The 26,996-nt window shown below is 36.2% G+C and overlaps 1 protein-coding gene across 1 annotated transcript in view; it reads left to right on the top strand.

The window, feature by feature from the left end:
* Rp1 (RP1 axonemal microtubule associated) overlaps positions 1–26,996 on the top strand; it is a 388,520-nt gene that overhangs the window by 33,758 nt on the left and 327,766 nt on the right. The window contains exons 4-6 of the mRNA XM_063258495.1: positions 533–696; positions 17,353–17,439; positions 18,511–18,643. Of these exons, the coding sequence (XP_063114565.1) occupies positions 533–696; positions 17,353–17,439; positions 18,511–18,643 (384 nt within the window). The remainder of the gene's footprint in view (positions 1–532; positions 697–17,352; positions 17,440–18,510; positions 18,644–26,996) is intronic.

Here is a 26,996-nt window from a genome sequence, read left to right as displayed (position 1 = left end):
CTGATCTGTTATAATGTTTAATCATTCTCAATTATACTCACAGTGAACCATATATTTTTAGCAATGTTTTTACTTGTTGCTGAATGATACAAATTTACTTACTGTTTGTTAAAAATTGTACTGGATGATTTTCAAATATTTTCTAACTGATCTGATTCTAATCATGCTTTTGTTTCAGAACATATGAATGCTCAAAAAATATAAGAGTATAATTCTGAATACACATATTTACATATTTGTCAAAATACTGGGAGCTTCTGTAGTGATTCTCTGAGAGTCCAAGGATGACCAGTTATAATTGGATAATGGTCTCTGTCTAGCTTTATTAGTAAAGATCTTTTGGGAATGTTTTCAAAGTCACACTATAGTAAGTTTTTCAGTAGTTTAAAAACAAGTTTTCAGTGTTTCTTATGGTACTTTTCCTGAGTTGACCTCTGTTTGTTCCAGCCTTTCATAGTTTTATGATGACTGGTTGTTTTGAGTCTTTTATTTCTATAAATTGTCACAATCCATGTCATTTGTGCTTCTGCAGGTGGTAACTGGAAAGTTTCCATAATCACCAGTGACTTGCCAAATGCAGGGACCAGCTCACAGATTTATATTATAATATATGGACAACATAGAAGTTCTGTCCCTATATATCTTTATGGAACAGATGGGACTCGATTTCAGGAGGGCCAGGAAGACATCTTTACTGTAAGTAATAAAACTGAGTGAGTCCTATTAGCAGAAGTGATACAGCTAGTAAGTACTTTTAAATGAGTGTGGTTATCAGATTAGGCCCTTTCCATTATAATATCACGTGCCCCATAGAATTCAATCTGAAGAAATTCGTGGCAGTTTCTTTTCAGGTCAACTTAAACAAATCTACCACATGGGAAGAGAAGTACTCGATATTCCACATGCTATTTTTGTATAGGTGGCTTTCAGGAGCAGAAGCTAATGGATTTCTGGTTCTGCAGATAAGGTTCACTCGCAGTGTCAAAAGGAACAAATAAAATTAGAAACGAGAGCAAATGCTGTCATCAAGTAATAACAAGTAGTTATTAGTTGCTGTTAGTCACTACTTGTTATCAAGTTGTTGTAGTTGTCCATTGTTGGAAAACTGAGATTAGGATCCAGAAAGAAACAGGCAGTAAGGGTGAAGCAAAGAAGACTAGTTCCATGTTGTTAAACTAAGGTTAGAAATATTAGCAATCAGTGGCAAAACACGTCAGACATTTAGTAGTATACAGATTCTTCTTAAGTGTCAGGTGAATAAGTGGGTACATAGAAGGAGTGTTTTGCCCTTGATGGAGAGAATGACATCATAAATCAGAAATGGATGTTAATAAGCCCCTTCGGGACATCCACATCCACGTCAGCCTGGGTGTGTGGTTTCCAGCAACCTGTGTACTTGCTCCACACATGTCACAGGAGAGGTGAACCACTAGAGCTGTCTTTTCTGTTATATTAGTGTAAACTGCTCTTTCCATAATTTTCATACGAGTCAGAAAACACTTTCCTTGGTGGTCAGGATAAGTAAAAGTAAAAAGGAAAGAGTTTATCATTATTTTTCATGTGTAAGAAATAATTTTAGAAGTGACTAAACCAAAAATACAGCAGTCTGACTTGTTTTTGTTAAGAGAAGCCATGTGATATTTAAGTTTGTGTGTCTAGATTTATTTCACTTATATTGTGGAATATTGTTATATATCACATAACATATATTTTCCTACAAATGACTGGAGCTTATCTTTTTATGATACAGTAGTGCTCCAATTTGTATAAATGCATTTTCTTTATCCGTTCATCTGTTGATGGCCATATAGGCCACATCCAAGCTTTAGCTATTGTGACTTGTGCTGCTATAAACATGGTTATGCATGTATCACTATAAAACAATATCTTTAACTCTTTTGGGAAGACACCTAAAGGTGAATAGCTGGGTCAAATAACCATAGTATTTCTAGCTTTAGTTTTTTGAGGAGTCATCATATTAATTTCCATAGTGCTTGCACTAGTTTACACTCGTAACAACAAATGAGAGTCTCTTTTCCCCAGCAGCCTTGCCAGCATTTGTTGTGTGCATTTCTTGAGTGGCCAGTGTTGTTGACCATTTTTCACGTATATATTGGGCATTTGTACTTCTTCTTAGAAGTGCCTGTTCATTTCAGGTACTCATTTTTTGATTGGGTCTTTTAATTTGCGTTAACTTTTTTGGGTTCTTTATAGATTCCATCTGACAAATTGCTAGCCAAACTTTCTTCACTTTCCTTAGATTGTGTCTTCACTCTGTTGTTTCTTTTGCTGTACAGAAGTGTTTTAATTTGTTGACTGTTTGTATTATTTCTTATGATATTGAGATTCTGTTCAAAAGTGTTTGCCTGTGCCTATGTTTCAAGAGTTTTACCTAGTTTATCTTTGAGCAGGTTAAGTGTTTTTATGTTACTATTTTGATCTTTGATCAATTTTGATTTTATTTTAGTACATGTTGACAGATATAGGTCTGGGTTTAATCTTCCACATGTGGATAATCAGTTCTTTTCAGCACCATTTGTTAAAAAGACATTTTCCTCCAGTGAAAGCTTTTGGTCCTTGTCAAAGATCAGGCAGATGAGTGTGCCTATAGTTGTTTTTGCACTGTTTTGTTCCATTGACCCATATGTCTGTTTTATTTGCCAGTATCTTGCTATATTTATCACTGTAGCTTTGTAGCGTAACTTAAAGTCTGAAATTGTGATGCCTCCCGCTTTGCTTTCTTTGGCCAGGATTGTTTGTGATACTCTGGGTCAGTTCCTTGTGAATTTTAGGATTGTTTTCTCCATTTCTACGAGGAATACTATTGGTATTTTGGATTGTGTTAAAAGTGTGTATCAGTTTTGGAAGTATGGCCATTTTGACTATAGTGGTTCTGTCTATCCAGCAATGAGAATATCTTTCCATTTTCTTTTTGTTTTTAATTTTCTTTAAGGAGAAAAAGAAAAAAAAAAGCAGAAAAAGGGTACAAGTTATACAGAATTTCAGAAAAAAATAAACAGTAGGAAATCATTAGTTAATGGATTACATATTGTCATCTTAGAAATATTTGTTCAAGTTACAAAATTAAAGCATATAAAGTGGACTTTCAAACAGTGAGACTGGATATAGTATTGTTCAATGATCCAATAAAACTCAGTAATATGGTCATCTATCTTATACACTTAAATATACATGCAGTTATATTGTTTAGAGCACTTTCTTTTCCTCTCTTTTGTACAATGACTATTACACATTTTGGGTTTTATTACTCCCACAGTTCTTATTACTTTTTGGAAGAGAGTAAAACCAAATGTGACATAACAGAACAGAGTCAGTCAAATCAAAAGGGTGGACATAATAGATAATGTAAAAACATAATACAAGGTGATCAACAATGGTTACCATAATGCCTCTCGCTATCTCAAATAGAATTGCCTATATCATCAGTTATAATAAAATTGAACAAAACAGTAAAGAATGAAACCAACAAAACCAAAACATTGGAGACATTACAGGTCTTCAAAAGTAGATAATAGTCATGGATGTCATAATGAATCCCACTATCTTCACAGCTGTTGCCTAAACTTTCAAACCTGGTACTATCAAGCAAAACAGAATAGAGGAACATCAGTCAAAACAAGATGGTGAGAGCAATACAGGGCTTCAAATCAAGTTAATAGAAAGCCAAAGTGGGTTACTATAATATATCCTGCTATTTTTATTTTTCCCTTAATTAAAAGGATAAAAATAAAAAAGTAAATAATAAAATGGAGATTGAGATAAAAGAGGGCATAACAACAAAACAGCGCAGATCAAAACATAACCATTTAAGCAAAATAGTGTTTCACTACAAGATAATCCCGACATAAAAGTGTTACCATATTGTCTCTTTCCTTGAAATTGTTGAGTTTAACTTCTTATACTGTAGCATCAAATATATCAAAAAAATGTAAAACCATTCAAGAGAATGAAAGTATTACAGGGTATTTAGAATCAACTAACAGAAAATGAACAACGGTTTCTGTATAATCTCCTTGTCTATAAAAGTTTTTGTTTATACTATCACATATAATAAAATCCAATAAGATACAACATGTTAAGACCTATGGAGACAGAAGAACAAAAGCTTGATGAGACTTCAAAACAAGATGATACTAAATCAGCATTACCAATTATGATGTCATTTTCTCCAAAATAGCTGTTCCGATCATCCAATCTTCTCTGCCTCATTTCTGTTGAGCTCTTTTTCTGTCATTAGTTGTCAGTTTGTCTTCTTCATTTTGTTTTCTGCTCCATTCATTGTGGCCTTTCTGCTACTATTTCTGGATTCTTCGTATTTTTCTTTTTTTAGAATATCCTGCAGTATTCTCTGTAGAGTTGAATTGGTGGTTGTAATTTCCCTAGTTCCTCTTTATCCTGAAAGCACCTTGTTTTTTCATCAATTTCCAGGGATAGTTGTGCAGGATATATCAATCTTGGCTGGAGGTTATTATCTTTCAAAGCTTGAATTATTTCCCCCCATGCTCTTTGTGATTTGATGGTTTGTTCTGAGAAGTCTGCTGTAATTCTGATGGGTGTTAAAGTGATCTGTTTCTTGTCTCTGACAGCTTTTAATATTCTGTTCTTATATTGGATTTCTGGTATTTTGATTATTATATGTCTGGGTGTAGCTCTGTTTGGGTTGTACGTGGCTGGGGTCCTGTATGCTTCATACATCTGAGTATCTTTAACTTTTGCTAAATTAGGAAAATTCTCCTGGATTATTTCTGTGAGTAGCTTTTGTAGTTCATTTGTTTGTGTCCCTACCTCTTCTTTTATGTTCTTAATTCTTAAGTTATAGATCCTCTTATCATCTTCTAGTCTTTGTATTATTGCTGTTTGTTTCTTTGTTATTTTTAAGAAGTTTTTCATTTCATGCTCCCATCTTACAAATCTGCCCTCCAGTTCAGATAATCTATCCTTAGTTTCTTTCAAGCTGTTATGCCAGTTTTCAATAGAGTTTTTAGTTTCCTGGTAATCTCTTTGAACCTGCTTTACGTATTCTATGTTTTCTCTATTTTCTCCATCAAACAATTCTCCCCTCTTTTTCTGTTCTTCCATTCCACCATCTGCTTTTTCTTGGGTGTTGCTTAGCATTTCTCTAACTATTCTGCTTACATCTTGCTTCAGGTCATTAATAACTTCATTCCTGAACTCGTCTATGAGGCTCCGGAGATAGTGCTTTATGTCTGTTGGTGCTGTGTCTGCTATTGCCTGTTTCTTAGGATTGGGGGCCGAGGAGCCTTTCTTGTTGCTCCCTCTTCCCATATTCTTTGTTCCTTGTATATGCAAGCGTATATAGGAGGCCCAGCTTCCTTCCCTGTCGGCCACAGTCTGATTGAATTGCACCAGCTAGGTATTCCCGCCCACCACGGTGCACCAGGGAGTTACGGATCAGGCAGCCTATGGGGGGCCCACCCCTCCAGGTCAACCTACCTAAGGCTTTACTGCTAGGGTGTACCTCTAGGCGCTGGGATCTGGGTTGTGCTATCCTACTGGGTCTCAGCCAGCAGCGTCATGTAGGCTAGGCACTGCTCACCAATCCCACTTGAGAGGGAAATATGTGACTGAAGTCACCGATTCCCATTCTCAGAGCTTTTGCACGTCTCTCTCCCTACAGTGGTGGCGGCAGGAAACCCAATTCACAGCTTCCAATGGTGCGGGGCTTCAGCTTCCACACTGAGGCTTTATCTGTTCCTGTTATAGCACCAGGATTGCATTCCCAGTTGGTTTCTCTCAGCCCAGTTTGTTCTTGGGTTAGCAGGGTATATTTCCTCTTGCTTAGGATTCCTCACTCCGCACCATTCCTGGGTTCTAAGCTGGGTCTCACAGAGAACCTCCTTAGCTGCTGCTATCCGTCTGCCATGTTCTCCCGGAATCCTGTCTTTCCATTTTCTAATGTTGATCTTAATCTCCTTTTTCAGAATACCATGGTTTTCATTGTCGAGGTCTTAACTTCCCTAGTTAGATTAATTCCTGAGTATTTAATTTTTCTTGATGCTTTTGTGAAAGCTACTGTTTTCCTAATTTCTTAGTGAATTTATTACTGGTATATACAGACATTATTAATTTCTCTGTGTTGACTATGTATCTTGCAATGCTATTGAATGTGACTATTAGTCCTAGCAGTTTTTTGGTCGGATTTTTTTGCAACTGTGTAGAGCATCTTATCATATGCATATGATAATTCAACTTCTTCTTTTCTTTTTTTAACATTCTTTTTAAATTTTATCTAAAGAAAGAAGAGAAAATTAAAAAACAAAATAGAAAAAACAAGAAAAAAATAGAACACAAAATTTAAAAAATTAACATAAAATTGTTAGTTGATACATTACATATTGTCATCTTAACAGTAGTTGTCAAAGTTACAAAATCAAAGCCTAAAAAGTGGCTAGGCACTCAAACATTGACAGTGCAATGTCTTCTGTTCAGTGATCTAATAGAAATTTAGTAATATGGCATCTAACTTACACACTGTACATACCGTTGTATTTTTTAGAGCACTTTCCTTCCCTTTCACTTTTACAATATCTATTATACTTTTTGGATCCTGTTATTCTGTCAGTTCTTATTATTTTTGTACTAGAGAGACAATGTGATATTCACTAATCTGAGTCTTGTTTATTTCACTTATGAGGATATTCTCAAGTTGCCTCCATTTACTTATAAAGGCCTCTGTGGGAAGCCCTATTATTGGCTGCCACCTTATACCTGCAGGCTGCACCACCTTAACTGCCTCTAGGAGTTAAGTTTGGTAGTTAAGCAGCACCTTGCCTACCTAGCTTGTTTGGCCTCTGCAGGAATTATGCTAATCAGCCCGCCTTATGAGCCTGTGCGCGGGAAATGAATTGACCTATAACCCTCGGCCTTGCCACTGTTGCTAAGTTACCTGCTGATGTCTCAGAACCCAACTCCCTCCTCCTCAATACCCTATATATTTGATACTCCTTCCTTGAATAAATGAGACTTGATTGGAATTCTTCATCTTGTCTCTGTTCTTTGTGTCTCTTGTTTCCTTTTCATCCCAACTCCTCCTCTAGGGTCTCCATGGACTTACCCGCAGGCTGGGACAGGCCTCAAGATCATCCTTTTTTATAGTTGAATAGTATTCTGTTGTACCTTTTCATTTTTTTCTGGGAAAATACCCAGGAGGAGAATAGCTGGACTTAATGGAACTTCCAATCCTAGTCTTCTGAGAATTCTCCATACTGATTACCATAGTGGCTGCACCAGTCTACACTCGCACCAATAGTGGAGCAGTGTTTCTTTCTCCTGCACCCTTGCTAACATTTGTTATCACTTGCTTTTTTGATGGCAGCCATTCTTTCCAGAGTGAGATGAAATCTTAGTGCTGTTTTAATTTGCATTTCTCGAACGACCAGTGATGGTGAACATTTCTTCATGTATTTATTTGTCATTTGTATATTTTCATCTGAGAACTATGTGTTCATCTTAGATGCCCATTTTTGGAGAGGATCTTTCAATTTGGGGTCTTGATTTTTTAAAAAATTCTTTATATGTTCTGGATATAAGTCCTTTGTCTGAGGGATTTTTGCCTAAAATTCTTTCCCTTCAGTGGGTTTTCTTTTCACTTTGGTCATTTCTTTTGAAGTGCAAAAACTTTTTAATAATATGAGATCCTAGTTGTTGATTCCTTGAAGTATTTCCTGTATGGTTTGTGTTTTATTCATGTCTTCTTTCCCTACCCCTATGTCTCCAAGATTTTTTCCTATTTGTCTTCCAGTAGATTTAGTGTTTCTGTTTTAATATTTAGATCCTTGATCCATTTTGACTTTAATTTAGTGTATGGTGATAGGCATGGGTCTATTTTTAGTCTTCAGCATGTGGAAAGCCACTTTTTCCAACACCCATTTATTAAAGAGGCTATCTTCTTTCCAGTGAACATGTTTGGCCCCTTTGTCAAATATCAGGTGGCTGAGTGTCTTTGTAGTAGTGTTTGTATCTTCTAATCTGTTCCATTGATCCTCAGGTCTATTTCTTTACCAATGCCTTGCTGATTTTATTACTGTGGCTTTGTAGTATAGTTTCAAGTCAGGAATTGAGATGCCTCCTGTTTTGCCTTTGTTGCCCAGAATTGCCTTTGCTATTCTAAGTTTCTTCTCACTTCTTCTTTTCTTATACATATCCCTTTTATTTCTTTCTCTTGCCTGATTGACCCGGCCTATGTTTCAGGAACTATATTGAACAGTAGTGGCAAATTGGAAATACTTGTTCCTGATTTTAGAAGGAAAACTTTCTGCTTCCCCCAGTTTAATCTGATATTGCCCATTTGTTTGTCATAAATGCCTTTTACCAGCTTCAGATAAGGTCCTTCTATTTTCTTCAGTTTTTTTAATCCTAAATGGATTTTGAATTTGATCAAAGCTTTTTCTGTATCCATGAGATGGTCATGTGATGCTTTTCCTTGTTTTTGTTTATGTGGTATACTATATTTATTGATTTGTAATTTTTGAACTATCCCTGCATCACTAGAAAAAATCCTACTTGGTAAAATGTATGACTTTATTGTTGATTTGTTGCAATGTTTGCCATGTTTTATGGAGGATTTTTGTGTCTATTTTTATTGAGGAGGTTGGTCTGTAGTTCTCTTTTTTGTTTTTTTTTTTTTTTGAAACAGGGTAATGCTAGCTTCCAGGAATGACTTTGGGAGTACTCCTCTTCTTTCAATTTCATTAGACAGTGTTAAAAGTATTGGCATTAGATCTTTAAAAGAGTTCTTTAGAATTTGGGAATGAGTCCATCAGGATCATCAGAATCTGTGCTTTTCTTAGTTGGTAGTTTTTTTGGTTCTGGGGATTTAACTCATGACTGTGTGCTTGCAAGGTAGGCACTTGTGCCGCTGAGCTAAATCCCCAGCCCTGATAGGTTTTTTAAAAAAATTTATTCTTCAATTTCACTGTGTGATATTGTATTACTCAGAATTTTTATATCTTCTTAGTTCAGCTTTGTTCATGTGTATCTAGGAATTTTATTTATTTGTTCTGAATTCACGAGTAAGTGTTCTCAAGGTAGTTTTCAATGATCAGGATTTCAGGATTTCATCAGGTTCTTTTTTTTTTTTTCCCTTTGGACATTGAGGTGCATTAGATTATTTATTTGGGCTTACTCTGTTTTGCTGATGTGGGCATTCATAGCTATAAACCTCTGCCTTTAGACTGCTTTCATGGTGTGTTATAGGTTCCTGAGTGTCACAGTGGCATTATCATTTGATTCTAGGTACTATTTTCTTCTTTGATTTTTTTTTTTTTTTTGGTGACCCATTGATTATTCAACATGCTATTTGTTAATTTTCATGTGTTTGCTTAATTTCTGTATTTTCTTTTGCCATTGTTTTCTAGTCTCATTGCTCTATGATGTGTTGATATGCATGGGACAATTTCAGTTCTTTTGCATTTACTTAAGCATGCTTTATATGCTAGCATGTGATCTGTTTTGGAGACGTTCTCTTCTGCTATTGTTGTTGGGTGGAATGCTGTAGATGTTTATTAAATTCTTCTGTTTGATGGCAATTTTTATCCTGCTGTTTGTGGATTTTCTTTTGTCTGTTGATCTGTTTTTCACAAGTGGAGTATTGAGGCCCCTCAGAATTGTGTTGGTGTTTATCTAATGTTTTAGGTCTGGTAATCTTTGTTTTATGAGGTTGCACATACTGGTGTTTGGGATGTGTGTGTTTATCTTATCTCTTCTTGTTGAATTATTCCCTTAACCAATATATAATGGACTTTTTTTTTCTGATGATATTTTGGCTTGGATTCATTTTGTGTGGAATTAGGATACGTACGCCTGCTTTTTTGGGGGGGTGGTCCCAATTTCATAGAATATTGTTTCTCCCCTTTTATTTGTATGTAAATTTCATTTTGAATTAAACATGGTTCTTGTATATAGCATACTGTTGGATTTTGTTTCTTGATCCATTTTTCTGGTCTTTTCTTTGGGGAATGTGTGTCTTTTCTTTGGGGAATCGAGACCATTCACACTGAGAGTTATTAATGAAAGGTTATTGAATTACTTCTGCCATTGCATTATTGTTTTGTTGCTGATTTCCCAAGTTTTTCCTTTTTGCTTAACTGTTTATTTTGCCAGGTATAGTCATTCTTTTTAACTTATTGACATTATTGGCTTCATTGTTTTTTTTTCTAGCATATCTTTAAAATATTTGCATTGCTAGTTTGGTGGCCATGAATTTCTTGAGCTTCTCTTTGTTATGTAAATATCCTGTTTCTCTATTAGTTTTTTAAAATTTTATTTTAAAGAGGGTAAAATAAAACATAAAAAACAGAACAAAGCAGATCAGAAGAAAACAATATGACACAGATTTCAAAACAAGACAAGAGATCTATAGTGGCTAGCATGTCTCTAGCTTTCTTCTAAATAGTTTCTATATCTTCACAAACAATGAATTCATGTGAAAACAAAATAGTATAAAACTGATCAAAACAATAATGAAAGCATTACAGGCCTTCAAAACCAGACAATAGGAAAATCAACAATGACTACTGTAATGTCTGTTCTGTTCAAAATAGCTGTCCATAAATTCATGTATGTTGAAATTAAATAATAAAAAAACAGACTAAACTCTGAATGCAGAATAGAAGCATTATTGGGTTTCACAGCATGATGATAAGAAATCATCAGTGGATACCACATAATGTCTCTTGTTCTTCAAGGTAGCTGTTCATTTCATTATGCATAAGATGATCGATTCTCATAAACTGTTTAGGATAAGTTTAGGATAAGTTCTAGGCATGTATAAGCTTCTACATGTACACCTATCCTTTCTTCATTAAAGGGAAGAACAAAAAACAAAACAAGTTACTAGAAAAATAAGAAACAAAAAAGACAAGTAAATAACAATAGCAATGAGCCCACAGCAACCTGTTTTGAAGGCCTATATCTCTATTAGTTTTGAAGGAAAGTTTTGCAGAATATGTAAATCTTTATTGGAAGTTATCTTTTAGGGTTTGAAACACTACAAGCCCTCTTGAACTCTAAGGTTTGTGTTGAGAAGTCTTCTGTACTTTTAATAGGTTTCCCTTTATTTTACTGTAATAGGAAAGTTTACCATAACCCCTGTCATGGTTTATGTCTGTGTCCCCCAGGCCTCATGAGTTTGCATTGTGCATTTGTGATTGGTTCATTGTCTAGTTCTTGGATTGATGGTGTCAGTGCTACACCCACATAGGGGTGGAGCCAGGATGTGATGTAATGGCAGGAAAAAGGCGTGTCTTGCTCTTTGCTGGTTCTGGTTTGCTGTTTGCAGCCACCATGAACTGCAGCCCAGCCATGCCCGACTGCCTTGGAGCCAACTGAATGTGAACTGAAACCTCCAAAAACTGTAAGAAATAAACCTTTCCTTTCCCAACTTGGACTTCAGGTATTTTTGTCTCAGCAATGAGTAAAAAGTAACTAAAACAACACCTTTTAAGATCTTGTCCCTGAGTTGGACTTCTGTTGCCTGTAAGGTAATGTGGCGAGCTTCTCCTTTGACCATGACTTTTTGGAGTTCATATACCTCACTTATCTGTACATTTATTTCTTTTCATATAGTTGGTGTATTTTCTGCTACTGTTTTTGTAAACAGGTTTTTAAAAGTACATTTGTGCTGTCTTCTGAATTTTCACTTCTAATTAATCTTAGATTAGTCTTTTTTGTACCATCTAGCAGTGATTAGATCTGTTTTTCATGATTTCTCATTGCTTATAAGATATCTTTGAGTTGGAGTGTCTCTGAAAGCATCCCTATCTTCTAATTCTGATGATCTGCCCTCACTTTGGTTGCTTTTTCTGCCCTTACTTTCAGTAATTGTTATCTGTGTCTGCTCTGATAGCTTTCATTTTGATTGTCATTTCTTTGTGTACCTGAGAGATTATTTTTTCTATAGCCTTTTTCATTTATTTTCTCACTTCTCTTGCCGTTATTTCAGAAGACTTCAGCACTTGACTCTGATTTCCTCTGTCTCACTGTGCTCTGGGCTTGTCCTGGGTGGGCCGGGTCTAGGGTTGCGTTTTAGTTCTGTATCTTACCATTTGCTATTTTTCATTTTATTTTGTTTTCTGTGCTGATGCTTGTCAATGTCTTATGGTAGCTTTAGCACTAGTATTGAAGCTTCCCTAGGAGATGCCCGTTCTTCAGAAATGTCTTCTAGATACATGTGGTTCTTTATGCCTATCCCAAGCTCCCTACCCAATTTGCTAAGGATGAAAAGTTGCTCTTTGGCTCAGTACCCAGTCCTTTAATACTGGACTACAGTGACAATTATGATGTCATACAATCGTAGTATTACTGTATGAGGGAGAAAAAGAGATTATAACATAGACAACATCCTGGCTGAAGTAGGACAATTAGCAATAACAATGACAGTTTAGCTACTGACAAATCATTGTAACTGTTAATCTGATACCTTTAACCATAGGAGCAAATTCTACAGTTAAATAACAAAATCACACATGTGTCAGGAATTCATTTGCAATGATTTTCCCCTTAGTGAAGTGATTTTTACTCTGTGGTTGGGGGGCGAGTCCTAAGAGTGATAGGGGATAAGATAGAAATGAATGAGGTAAAACACAGTACAAGTAAGATTGGAGGGTAAAGGATGATCACCCAAGTTATGGGAAATTGGGGACACAGGAAAGAAAGAACAAAAGAGAAAGCAAAGGAGTATAGAATCAGAAAGAGAAGAGACAGTATTTACTTACATGAATATCATGAAATCAAGAGGTAGTTGAGAGAAGATGAGTAAAACAAAAAGAAAGGCAAGAATCCTACATAGTGAATAAAACAAAGAGAAAAAAACCTCAAAACCACACAAAACAAAGCAACACACCCATCCAGACAGAAAAAGGATAACCAATAAGACAAACAAAGAAAAACAAAAGTACTAAAATTCTTCTGGTCTTCATAGCTGTGTGGTGGTGTCATCTGATCCCAGAAATGTGCTGTGTACTTCAGTCAGGTTTGCCATGGGAATTTGTGCTGGGTGTGGGCCTGATTTTGGCTGCTGGATGTGGGCACGAGGACTGGCCTTTTGCTGAAGTTCTCCAGAGCCCTTTGAGCCCGCCCGCCTACTTCTACTCTGTGTGTTTGTGTCTGGGAGCACAATGACAGTTCACCCAACTTGCTGACTGAAGGCTCCTTATTGCTACGTCAGAGGTTTGCTGGTCCCTTCTGGGCCTGTGTGGACCCCCACTGGGGCCTGGCCTAATTTTGCTGGTCCTACTGGAATATAACTTTTTATCTAATGGATTTCTATTTGAAGGCTTTTCATGGACTCTAATTCTTTGCTAATCTGATTATTCATGTTTGTATTGTTTTATTTAGCTTAACTAGGTTTTTATTAGTGTTTTATAGGCTCTCTAATCAAATCTTATCTGTTTAGCTATATGTTCCGTGATCCTGCCAAGTACCTCTTGATTTGTTTTTTAATTTTGTCTGTTATCCATTTGAATAATTTGGGTGTGGCTTTTGCTGTTCTTCCCCTTTTTGTCCACTGGATCAGCTTTAGGGTAACTGGGAGTTTTGGGAGGTATTTCATTGCCTCCTCCTATTTCAGTTTTATTTGTATTATTATTACTTTTTTCTTTGTGCAGAGGTTTGTGAGCACTTACAGTTTAAAGGCTTTGTGCTAGTGTGGAGATCTTTTCGTGTGCTTTTCAGTGATGCACTTTGGGTCTGGCTAACGATAGTCCTTTGTTCCTGCCTTATCTGACCACTTCTGTTAATTTGGTTGTGACGGATTCAGGGCAGTTTGCTCCATACCCATTTCTCTGGAACTGTACTACAGTGTTGTTAATGTCACAAAGGTGCTTTGAGTGGTGGCATAGAGAGAAAACCCATTGATGACAATTATGCAACTCTGGCAATATCAAATAAATAAGCAACAGTAGTACTGTGGAAGACAAATTGAATATTGATATGCTATAAGAACCCATAATATACTACCCTTAACCATAGAAAAGAACACTAAGACAAATGAGATAATCACACATAGCAAATATGTTCCAAATGTGACAGCTGTACCTTCAATAATGGTAGAAAAGAATACAACAGTAGTTATACTATCTAAAATTAATAAAGCTTAGTGCTTACATTATTAAAAATATGAGTAAAGATAAACAAGGAATTTGTAGGAAAATGGATGTACTTTGAGACTATAATGATGACAAAATATAATAGAGAAAAATAAGAAAAAAATTGAATGGAAAAATGAAAAAAGAGGGAAAAAAGAAAAAGAAAACAATGAAAAGGGACAAAGGAGAATTCCCCAAACTCCAATAAATCATTGAAGAAGAAAAAGGAAAGGAAAAAAAATAGAGTCCTCCTCCCCCAGTTTCTCTGTGGGAAGTGAACAAGTTTTTTTGTTTTGTTTTTCTTTTCTGGAATTCACAGTTTCAGAGTTTAGCAGTTCTCGGTCTACTCTTTCTCTGTTTAACCATGTTTTTCTCTGCCTGTGGTTTTTCAAGATGTGCCCCTTTCCCCACTCCAGAGGCCCTCCTTTATTTACCCAGACTGTTGTAATGTCTGAGCCCAAATATATTGCTGCTCATCTGGTAGATAAGGAAAGAGGCAATTAGAACCCAAATCTGTACCAGCTACAGGTGGTAGGATGCGGTTTGGAGTACTCAGTCTGATACTTGCATACCCTGAGCAACTCAAAACCAGGACTGACCTCTGGCTGTAGGTATATGGAAGGGGAGTTGCCTTTCCCATTTTGGGCTCAAATCTCTCATGGGACCTCTTTCTAGCTGTCTTGTGGTGGTCTTTCACCCAGTCACTGTGGAAAGATAATGTTGAGAACCCTGATGTGAAGCTGCCCTGTGGCCGTTTTCATTCCCAGATTCACTCAATCCTTTCCTGGAATGGTGCTCAGCTCTGTAATCTCTCCAGGTTTATGGTGGGCACTTTGCTGGAATCTGTATTAAATTGTTGCCTGCTGTGTTACAGTCCTTTTAGTGTGCTTCTGCATTTACTTTGCTAGTTCTGTTGCATATTTCTGATTTTGTATTGTTGTATTGTATAATAGTATTGGTCTATAGTTTTCTTGTATCATTCCATCTGGCTTGATTATTAGCATAATTCTGTTACAGAATGAATTAGGAATTAATATCTTCTATTAACTTGATTTGAAAACCTGTATAGCCCTCACCATCTTGCTTTGACTGATTTTCCTCTATTCTGCTTTGCTTGATAGTACCAAGTTCGAAAGTATAGGCAACAACTATAAAGGCAATAAGATTTATTATGATGCCCATTCTGGTTGACTGTTATCTTCTTTTAAAGCCCTGTAATGTCTCCAATGTTTTGGTTTTATTCTTTACTGTTTTGTTCAATTTTATTATAACTGATGATATAGGCAATTCTTTTTAAGATAGCAAGAGGCAGTATGGTAACCACTGTTGATCACCTAGTATTTTGTTTTTACATTATCTATTATGTTCATCCTTTTGATTTGACTGACTCTGTTCTGTTATGTCACGTTTGGTTTTACTCTCTTCAAAAAAAAAGTAATAAGAACTGTGGGAGTAATAAAACCCAAAATGTGTAATTGTCATTGTACAAAAGAAAGGAAAAGAAAGTGCTCTAAAGGACATAACCGCATATATATTTAAGTGTATAAGATAGATGACCATATTACTGAGTTTTATTGGATCATTGAACAATACTATATCCAGTCTCACTGTTTGAAAGTCCACTTTATATGCTTTAATTTTGTAACTTGAACAACTATTTCTAAGATAGCCATATGTAATCTATTAACTAGTGATTTCCTATTTATTTTTTTCTGAAATTCTGTATAACTTATACCCTATTTCTGTTTTTTTTCTTTTTTCCTTCATAAAAAAAGAGTTTGAAATAATTTGATATAATTCTTCTTTGTTTTATTTAGTATTCGAAGCAGGCTCTACTTGTGTTGCCTCTGTCATCCAGGCTGGTGTTGAGCTCATGGTTCTCCTCCCTCAGCTTACTAGTAACTGGAACCACAGGATTGTGCCACAATACCAGGCTTAACATGTCTTTAAATATTTGGTAGAAATTACCAGTAAACAATTTGATCATAGGTTTCTCTTTGTTGACAGTTTTTGAATACTGATCTAGATCCTTGTTGTAGGCCTACAATTATTTTCTTGAGTCATATTTATTGGTTTAAGTGTTTCTAGAAATTTGCTCATTTTATTTATTGGCATGGAATTGCGCAGTATTTTTTTTTAAACCTTTTTAGTTTCATAAAGTCACTAACAATGTCTCCACTTACATTTCTAGTTTTAGCAATTTGAATTTGAATCTTCTCTTTTTACTGGTTAAAATCTGTCAGTTTTGAGTTTTTTCTGTTGTTTGTCATTACTCTCTTTTTAGCATCACCTTTCTTCTGCAAGTTTAAGGGTTAGTTTACTTCTTATTTTCTAATTATGCCATATATAAAATTAAATTAAATTAGGCTGTTTTTTTCTTCCAATTTTTAAGCTGGCAATCAAACATGCCCTCACACTTGCCAGGTGGGCACTGAGCTACTGAGCTGTATCCCTGGCCCTCTTCCTTTTTAATTTTATGCTAATGGCTATAATTTTTTTCTGAGCTCTATTTGCACTATATTCCATAGGTTACTGCATGTTGTTATTTCTATTTTCTTTAATGTAAAACTAGTTTTTAATTTATTTGCATTTTTTCTTTGATGTTAATTGTTTAGGGATACGTTGTTTAAATTTACATGTGTTTTTGAATATTTTGGTTTTCCTTGTAGTACTGATATTTATTTTAAATCCATCAAGTTATGACAACATGTTCTGAAATGATTTTAATCATTTTAAATGTTGAAGATTTGCTTTGCTACATAACAGAGTCTACCCTGGGAAATATTCTGTGAATCCTTCAGAAGACTGGATTTTGTGATTGTTGAATGAAATGTTCTATGGATGTTAGATCTAGTTCATATGTGATGTTCAAGTCCTTTGTTTCTCTCTCCTTCTCTCAAGTTGTTTATCATTTATTCACAGTCAGATTTTGAAATCTCTAAGTACTATAGTGGACTGTCTTTTTGATTATTCAGTTCTATTAAATTTTGTGTGGCTTAGGGATGTACTTCGCATTTGTGAGGTCCTGGGTTCAGTTCCCACCACACACATTCACAGAATTGCTTCACATATTTGGGCACTCTGTTGCTCTGTTGTGCACATCTTTACTGCTGTAATGCTTTCTTGATGAATTGACTCTTATCAAGATGTAATGTCCTAATCTGAGCTTTTTGTAAATGGATTTCATGAAATTACATTGAAAGGTGTTTCTTTGATTCTTTCATAGATCACTGTTGGAGACATTGGAACACCCCTTAAAATGCGTATTGGACATACCAACTCTGGCCTGTCCCCTTCCTGGCACTGTAAGGAGGTAAAGATATAGCAACACTTCCTTTTTGTATGTGTGTACAAAGTTTTATGAAAATTTCAGTAAGAACTCAACTCTCAGGGAAAGTATATCATGCCTATAGTGAGTTGATGGAGTCACACCTGATTCTTTTAAATCCCTGCATTTCTCATAGAAGCATCATCATATGCCCCTTTCAATTAATTGATCCCTAATTGATTGAGAAAGCACCTCAGCTAAGGCATCCTTTCACTTCTTTGCAAAGAAAAGAATTTCTTGGGACTCTGAGCAAATTCACATAGCTTCTTGATATACTTGCACTATTGATGAAAAATGACTAGCTCTGGAGAATATGCTTAAAACTGGTTATAAATACACTCATATACACGTTAGTAGGTGTCACTATGGAAATACACATTTTAACAATGTAATTTCTTAAACACATTAAAGTTGAAAATCTCTGATTTAGAACATAACAAAATTAAAGTTAATTTGATGGATAAAATAATACCTCATTGACGTTTTTAAAAGAAGTTATAGTACTTTCTTATGAAACATCATTTTACTTTTAAGCAGTTTTTGATATTTTAAAGTTCCCACTAGAATTTGGTAACATTTATTTAACTCCAGGGTAAATGGATTAAATATAATTGATATAATAGTTTTCCAAATAAATAATTATTGTTTGCTAATTAAGGATCTGAGATGTGTGTTAGTTTACATCTGTAATATATGAAATTTAGCCTTACGATAATAGTATAATAGTATTACAATTTAACAGTAAACTTAAAATTTATTTTAAATTGTTGAAACCGAGAAATGATTGATTTCTAAAGACTAAAATTTATTCCTAAACAGAAGATTATTAATGACAAAAATTTGGAAGTTATTAGCATGTTTGATTTAAACATTTTAGTATAGGGAAATTAACAAAAAAATTTCAAAGTAGAGGAGAGAAAAGTAAAAGAATTTAAACTAGTAATCAGCAATTTCTCATATTAAATAAGTAAAATGTTCTGAGCTAAGAGGCAGACTTGGATAAAATTTATTCAACTGTCTGATAAAAATTTTTTTGCAAGTGGTGTTTCTTTGTAGATACAGTTACAGAACGTGAATTCTGGAAAAGGGTTTTATATACCTGTTCAGCGATGGTTGGCACGAGATCAAGAGGATGGGGAGATCTGCCGCGAATTTCCTCTTTTAAATAAAGGAGGACCCATCCTTCCAGGTAGGAAGAGCCAGCTATGGGCAGTACAAACGAAACTGGTCTTCCTAAATGCTGTATGATAGGCAACTAGATCAGTGCATGCTAAATAAGTGAATGAGTGATAAAGGACTTCTACTTTTTTTCAGTTATTTCCAGTGGTTTAGTAGCTGCATCTAAATGTTTTCCAATCATTTCTTATGCTGATCTTAGGAATATGTTCTTATCACAGTCCTGTAGGAGGATCAACTGAAATGCTTCTCAATCAAAACCATAAATTAGTTCTTTGACGGTCAGGAGAAAATTGAATGTTAAATTAAGTGAAGGCTAAGAAATGCAAGTTAGTGTGTACTTTTCCTGCCAGGTTCTTCCTTAGTTTTGAAAATGTATCTCTTTGATGGTGAACTGAAAACCCAACTGTTCAGTCACTTTCTAAACTTGGGGCCAGGAGCAGAGAGTGTTCAAGTCTTATGGTAGATGTCGCTGACACACTAGGCTGCTGATTTACGCAGGGTTGGATGGTGACTATTCACCACCATATGAACTTAGTGAACTTGTGTATAGCAGCTGTGGCTCTTGAGTCTACTAATCTCTAATTTGGAAGGCAATGGGAAAAAGCCATATGAGAATTATTAAATGAGTAACTGGTAAAAATAATTTTTTATCCATCTAGGCTGTGTTTTACCATAATGTGATATATTAGTTTTCTAAGAAAAAATAATAAAGATACTGTCTGAAAATAGAGATCTCCAAAATAGCTGTTCATTTCATCACAGGCAATAATATCAAGCAGCCCAGAATAAAGCCATTTCAATTAATAAGTGAAAACTTTATAAGGCTTCAAGGCCACATAATGGGGAATCATGATTACCACATACTTTTATATATTTGAATCATTACTTACATTAGGGAAACTATTCGGTATTCACACATGCGAGATTGATTTATTTCACTTAGGAGTATGGTCTCAAGCTGCGCCCATTTATTTATAAATATCTCGATGTGATTCTTCTTTATAGCTGAGTAATACTCCATTGTATAGAAATACCGAAAATAAGTCATCATAATAGCTAGTGCTGATTTACTATCATCTTGTTTTGAAGCCCCACCAAACTATGACTCTTCTGTCTCCATTGGTTTTATCATGATGTATCTTGCTGGATTTTGTTATATGTGATAGTATAAACAAAAATTGTTATAGGCAAAGAGATAATATAGAAATCATTGTTCATTTTCTGTTAGCTGGTTCTAAATACCCTACAATGCTTTTATCCACTTGAATGGTTTTACACTGACTTGATATATTTGAAGCTATAGTATATGAAGTTATATTCAAATATTTCAAAGAAAAAGACACAATGGTAACTACTATTAAGTTGGGATATTTGGTGGTGAAGCACTAGGTTGCTGAAACTGTCATGCTTTGACCTGTATTGTTATGTTGTTATGTTCTCTTTTATCTCAATCTCTCCCTTATTCATTAAAATTATTTATGATTTTTTTTAATTAAGGGGAAAAATAAAAAATTAGCAGGATATATTATAGTAACTTTTTTGATTTCCTATTAACTTGATTTGAAGTCCTGTAATACTCTCACTATCTTGTTTTGACTGATTAGACTCTGTTCCGTTCTGTATGATAGTATCAAGTTTGAGGGTATAAGCAACTACTTTGAAGGCAATAAGATTCACTATGATGCCCATTCTGGTTTGACTATTATCTTCTTTGGAAGTCCTGTAATGTTTACAAAGTTTAGGTTTTATTGGTCTTGTTCTCTACTGTTTTGTTCAACTTTATAATACCTAATGAGATAGACAATTCTTTTTAAGGAAGCAAGAGGCATTATGGTAACCATTGTTGATAGCCTCGTACTCTGTTTTTACATCATGTGCTATGTCTATCCTTGGTTTTGACTGACAGCTTTGTTTTGCCATATTTGACTTTATTCTCTTCCAAAAAAAAAAGTAGTAAGAACTAAGGAGTAATAAACCGGCCTGGCCACAGGTCTGCAGAGGAGGAGCTGGGCAGATCTGGGGTGCCCTCACTGGCCTCTCTGCGTGTCTGGAGGACTCTGGATTTCTGCGCCCAGATTGCTGGAGTTCCCTCAGGCTTCCAGGTGCAGTGAAGGAGAGAGGTGGGTTTAAGGCTTCCACATCAGCCTCCCCATTCCCGGCTTCATTTGGAGACCTGCTGAGCTCCCAATAGGTGGGCTGGCCCACACTACCAGCCTAGCCCAGCCTATTTAGCTGCTGCGCCTGGCCACAGGTCTGCAGAGGAGGAGCTGGGCAGATCTGGGGTGCCCTCACTGGCCTCTCTGCGTGTCTGGAGGACTCTGGATTTCTGCGCCCAGACTGCTGGAGTTCCCTCAGGCTTCCAGGTGCAGTGAAGGCGAGAGGTGGGTTTGAGGCTTCCACATCAGCCTCCCCATTCCAGGCTTCATTTGGAGACCTGCTGAGCTCCCGATAGGTGGGCTGGCCCACACAACCAGCCTAGCCCAGCCTGTTTAGCAGCCGCGCCTGGCCATAGGTCTGCAGAGGAGGAGCTGGGCAGATCTGGGGTGCCCTCACTGGCCTCTCTGCGTGTCTGGAGGACTCTGGATTTCTGCGCCCAGATTGCTGGAGTTCCCTCAGGCTTCCAGGTGCAGTGAAGGAGAGAGGTGGGTTTAAGGCTTCCACATCAGCCTCCCCATTCCCGGCTTCATTTGGAGACCTGCTGAGCTCCAGATAGGTGGGCTGGCCCACACTACCAGCCTAGCCCAGCCTGTTTAGCTGCCGCGCCTGGCCACAGGTCTGCAGAGGAGGAGCTGGGCAGATCTGGGGTGCCCTCACTGGCCTCTCTGCGTGTCTGGAGGACTGTGGATATCTCTGCAACCAGGGAGGGTCCACAGGTTCCTGAAGCACTGCGGCCTGTGGTGAGTACCCTAACCCGGCTGCAATTGAAGAACTGTGGAGCTTCCAAGGGGCAGGTGGGCGCACAGTGTCCCTGAGGCCCAGCTTGTCTGGAACTGCGGAGTTCTGAGCAGGCAGAGGAGGGCCACTGGTTCTGTAGGCCTAATGGCTTGGAGTAGCGTGGCGCCAGAGTCCCAGTAGCTCCAAACATAGAAGGGGATTTTCAACAGATCCTGAGGAAGCTTTCAAGTAATACTTGAAACACAGAAATATAGGAAAATGACAAAATGAAAGACCAAATTACAACCTCAAACCTCCAGCCCATCTCAAGAAACCCTAGGAGCGATGTATATAGAAGAAAATATATCCCATCCACCTCATATATCGGACACAATAGCCACTGAAATTGACAAGCAACTCCAGGAAGCTTTAAAGAAATTCAAACTCGAAATAATCTCCCAGATAAAAGAAGAAATGATAAAAGAAATGAAAGAGATTCTAAATATATCTAAAGAAAACACAGATAAAAAATTGGAGGAACTAAACAAAAAGATAGAATCCCTAGACGAGCAATATAAGAAACAAACAGAATACATAATGCAGATGCACAGAGATATACAGGAAATAAAAAACTCCACTGAAAGTTGTAAAAACCGCCTTAATGAAAGTGAAGATAGAATTTCAGACCTTGAAGACAGGATTGCAGCTAGTGAACAGGAAAGGAAAGATCTTTTGAAAATAACAAGGAACCAGGAAACAACAATTCAACAACTGCAAGACGATGCAAAGAAGAATAACATAAGAATGATAGGGATTAATGAAAGAGAGGGAGACAACATGAAGGATGTCAGGAGGATATTTAGAGAAGTAATAGCTGAAAATTTCCCAAGCATGAGATCAGAAACTGACATCAGGATCAGTGAAGCATATAGAACTCCAAACAGTCATAACCAAAATAAAACTACACCCAGACATATAATAGTCACCATCCCAGAAATCCAACACAAGAATAGATTATTAAAAGCTGTCAGAGAGAAAAGACAAATCACTTATAAAGGAAAACCTATCAGAATCACAGCAGACTTCTCAGCACAAACGATAAAGTCAAGAAGAGCATGGAGTGAAGTATTCCAGATCCTAAAGCAAAATGATTTCCAACCAAGACTGATGTATCCTGCAAAACTATCATTCAAAATAGATGGTGCAATACGATACTTCCATGACAAAGAACAGCTGAAGAACTTCATGAACACCAAACCAACCCTGCAAAAAATATTGAAAGACAGTTTAGATACACAAAGGAAAAAACCACTAAGCAAAGCAAATAATTAAACAGAACCGAAAGATAAAGATGCAACAGCAGAGAGATAACATTCCTACAATTAACCAGCATTTAACAGTAATAACCATTAATGTAAATGGTCTCAATGCACCAATCAAAAGAAACAGACTAGCAGAATGGATCAAGAAACAAAATCCAACCATATGCTGTTTACAGGAAACCCATCTAACCCAGAAAGATACTCACAGACTGAAAGTCAAAGGATGGAAAACAATTCTTCATGCAGCAGGAATCCAAAAAAAGGCAGGAGTAGCCATTCTGTTTGCAGACAACGTGAACTTTAAACCAACAATGACCATAAAGGACAAAGAAGGTCACTACATACTCGTAAGGGGAAAACTCCAAGAGGAAGAGATAACTATCTTAAATATATACGCACCAAACTCCAGAGCACCCAGTTATATAAAACAATTATTAACAGAAATGAAAACTCAAATTATCAGCAACACAATTGTAACAGGAGACCTTAATACACCACTGACACCAAGGGACAGATCAACCAGACAGAAAATGAGCAAAGAAATAACAGAACTGAATCACACCTGTGAACAAATGGGTTTGATAGACATATACAGAATGTTCCACCCAACAACATCAGAATACACATTCTTCTCAGCAGTACATGGATCATTTTCTAAAATAGACCATATATTAGCTCACAGAACATATTTAAGCAAATGCAAAAGAGTTGAAATCATCCCTTGCATATTATCGGATCATAGCGCTCTGAAATTAGAAATTAATGACAAAGGATACTGCAAAAATTCCGCAAACACATGGAAACTAAATAACACACTCTTGAGTAATCAGTGGGTCACAGAAGAAATTAAAGAAGAAATTAAACAATACCTAAAAGAAAATAAAAATGCAGATACAACTTACCGGAATCTGTGGGATGCAATGAAAGCCGTTCTGAGAGGAAAATTTATTGCACTGAGTTCCCACATCAGGAAAACAGAACGAATACAAGTAAATATCTTGATGCTACACCTCAAACAGCTAGAAAAAGAAGAGCAAGTCAAGCCCAAAGCCAAAAGAAGAGAGGAAATTATAAGAATCAGAGCAGAAATCAATGCAATAGAGACTAAGAAAACAATCCAAAGAATCAACGAATCAAAGAGTTTGTTCTTTGAAAGAATAAATAAAATCGATAAGCCCCTAGCCAACCTTATTAAAAAAAGGAAAGAAAAAGCTCAAATTCATGCAATAAGAAATGAAAAAGGAGAAATCACTACAGACCCAATAGAAATAGAGAGGATCATCAACACCTATTTCGAAAACCTCTACTCTCAAAAGTTTGATAACACAGAAGAAATAGACAGATTCTTAGAAGCATATGAAGTACCAAAGCTAGATCAAGAGGATATAAAACTGTTGAATAACCCAATCTCTGCTAATGAAATTGAGAATGTAATTGGGTCCTTGCCCACCAAGAAGAGCCCAGGCCCAGATGGATTCACTGCAGAATTCTACAAGAAATATAAAGAAGACCTAATGCCGACACTCCTCAAACTATTCAATGAAATTGAAAGGGAAGCAATCCTTCCTAAGTCATTCCTGGAAGCAAATATTACTCTAGTACCAAAACCTGAGAAAGACCCAACTATAAAAGAGAACTATAGACCGATCTCCCTAATGAACACAGATGCAAAAATCCTCAATAAAATATTGGCAAATAGGATCCAGCAAATCATCAAGAAGATTATACACCATGACCAGGTGGGATTCATCCCAGGAATGCAAGGATGGTTCAACATACGCAAATCAATAAATGTAATCCACCATATCAATAAAGCCAAAAATAAGAATCACATGATCATCTCTATAGATGCAGAAAAAGCCTTCGATAAGGTCCAACACTTATTCATGATAAGAACTTTACAGAAAATTGGAATAAATGGTCTTTACCTCAATATAATAAAGGCCATTTATGACAAACCAACAGCCAGCATCATACTAAATGGCCAAAAATTGAAAGCCTTTACTTTAAAATCGGGTACAAGACAAGGATGTCCTTTATCACCACTCCTATTTAATATAGTACTGGAAGTACTAGCCAGAGCAATTAGGCAAGAAAGAGAAATAAAAGGGGTAAAGATAGGAAAAGAAGAAGTTAAATTATCATTGTTTGCAGATGACATGATACTCTACATAGAAGACCCCCTAAACTCCATTGAAATACTCTTAGATACAATAAATAAATTCAGTAATGTGGCTGGATACAAAATCAATACTCAGAAATCAATAGCATTCCTATACACGAACAACAAAATTACAGAGAGGGAAATAAGAGAAACTGGACTATTCACATTAGCAAGCAAAAAAATGAAATATTTAGGAAGTACTCTTACAAAAGAAGTGAAAGACTTATACAGTGAAAATTATAATACACTGAAAAAGGAAATTGAAGATGATCTCAGAAAATAGAAAGACATCCCTTGCTCATGGATAGGAAGAACAAACATTGTGAAAATGGCCATTCTCCCAAAACTGTTATACAGATTCAATGCAATCCCAATAGAAATACCATCAACATACCTTATAGATCTAGAGAAATCACTCCTAAATTTCATCTGGAACCAGAAGAGACCTAGAATCGCAAAGGCAATTCTAAGCAGCAAAGACAAAGCAGGAGGCATCACAATCCCTGACTTGAAGTTATACTACAAAGCAACAGTAGTAAAATCAACATGGTATTGGAATCAAAACAGAGCTGAAGATCAGTGGAATAGATTAGAAGATACAACCACAACTACGAACACACTCAACCACCTTATTTTTGATAAAGGAGCCAAGCAGGTTCACTGGAAGAACGACAGTCTCTTTAATAAATGGTGCTGGAAAAACTGGCTCTCCATTTGCCGAAAACTAAAGCTAGACCCATGTCTATCACCATGTACTAAATTAAAATGTAAATGGGTCAAAGATCTGAATATTAAAACAGAAACACTAAATCTATTGGAAGACAAAATAGGTAGAAACCTTGGAGACATAGGAGTAGGTAAAGAATTCATGAACAGGACTCAAACCGCACGGGAAGTACTTCCCAGAATCAATAACTGGGACCACTTCTTATTAAAAAGTTTCTGCATGTCAAAAGAAATCTCCAGCATAGTGAAAAGAAAACCCACAAACTGGGAAAAGATTTTAGTGAACTCTCTCTCAGACAAGGGCCTCTTGTCTAAAACATACAAAGAATTAAAGAAACTCAGACCTCCAAAATTCAAAGATCCAATCCAAAAATGGGCATCTGAGATGAATATGCAATTCTCGGATGAAGAAATGCAAATGGCAAATAAATACATGAAAAAATGCTCATCATCATTGGTCATTAGAGAAATGCAAATTAAAACCACACTGAGATACCATCTCACTCCTGAAAGAATGGCCAGGATCAAGAAAACCGACAACAAATGCTGGAGAGGCTGTGGGGAAAAAGGAACTCTCCTGCACTGCTGGTGGGAGTGTAGACTGGTACAGCCTTTGTGGAGATCTGTCTGGAGATTTCTCAAAAAGTTGGGACTGGAAATCCCATTTATTCCAGCTATTCCACTTCTAGGCATATTCCCAGAAGAACTGAAAGCATCATACCACAGTGATATATGTGCACCTATGTTTATAGCAGCACAATTTGTAATCGCCAGATCTTGGAAACAACCCAAGTGCCCATCAACTGAGGAATGGATAAAAAAGTTGTGGTATTTCTATACAATGGAGTATTATTCAGCTATAAAGAAGGATCACATTGAGATATTTATCAATAAATGGGCACAGCTTGAGACCATACTCATAAGTGAAATAAATCAATCTCGCATGTGTGAATACCGAATAGTTTCCCTAATGTAAGTAATGATTCAAATATATAAAAATATGTGGTAATCATGATTCCCCATTAGGTGGCCTTGAAGCCTTATAAAGTTTTCACTCATTAATTAGAAAGGCTTTATTCTGGGCTTCTTGACATGAAAATATTTGAAGCTAGAGTATATGAAGTTTTACCCAAATATTTCAAGGAAAAAGACACTATGGTAACTACTATTAAGTCAGGTTATAAGGTGGTGAAGTACTAGGTTATTGAAACAGTCATGATGTGACCTCTATTGTTATATTGTTATGTCCTGTTTTATCTCAATCTCCCCCTTATTGT

Source organism: Cavia porcellus, unplaced genomic scaffold (genome assembly GCF_034190915.1).
Source record: "Cavia porcellus strain 051 isolate PalLab524CR breed Dunkin Hartley unplaced genomic scaffold, mCavPor4.1 scaffold_11, whole genome shotgun sequence".
Lineage (NCBI taxonomy): Eukaryota > Metazoa > Chordata > Mammalia > Rodentia > Caviidae > Cavia > Cavia porcellus.
This window is presented reverse-complemented; position numbering and strand designations above follow the sequence as displayed.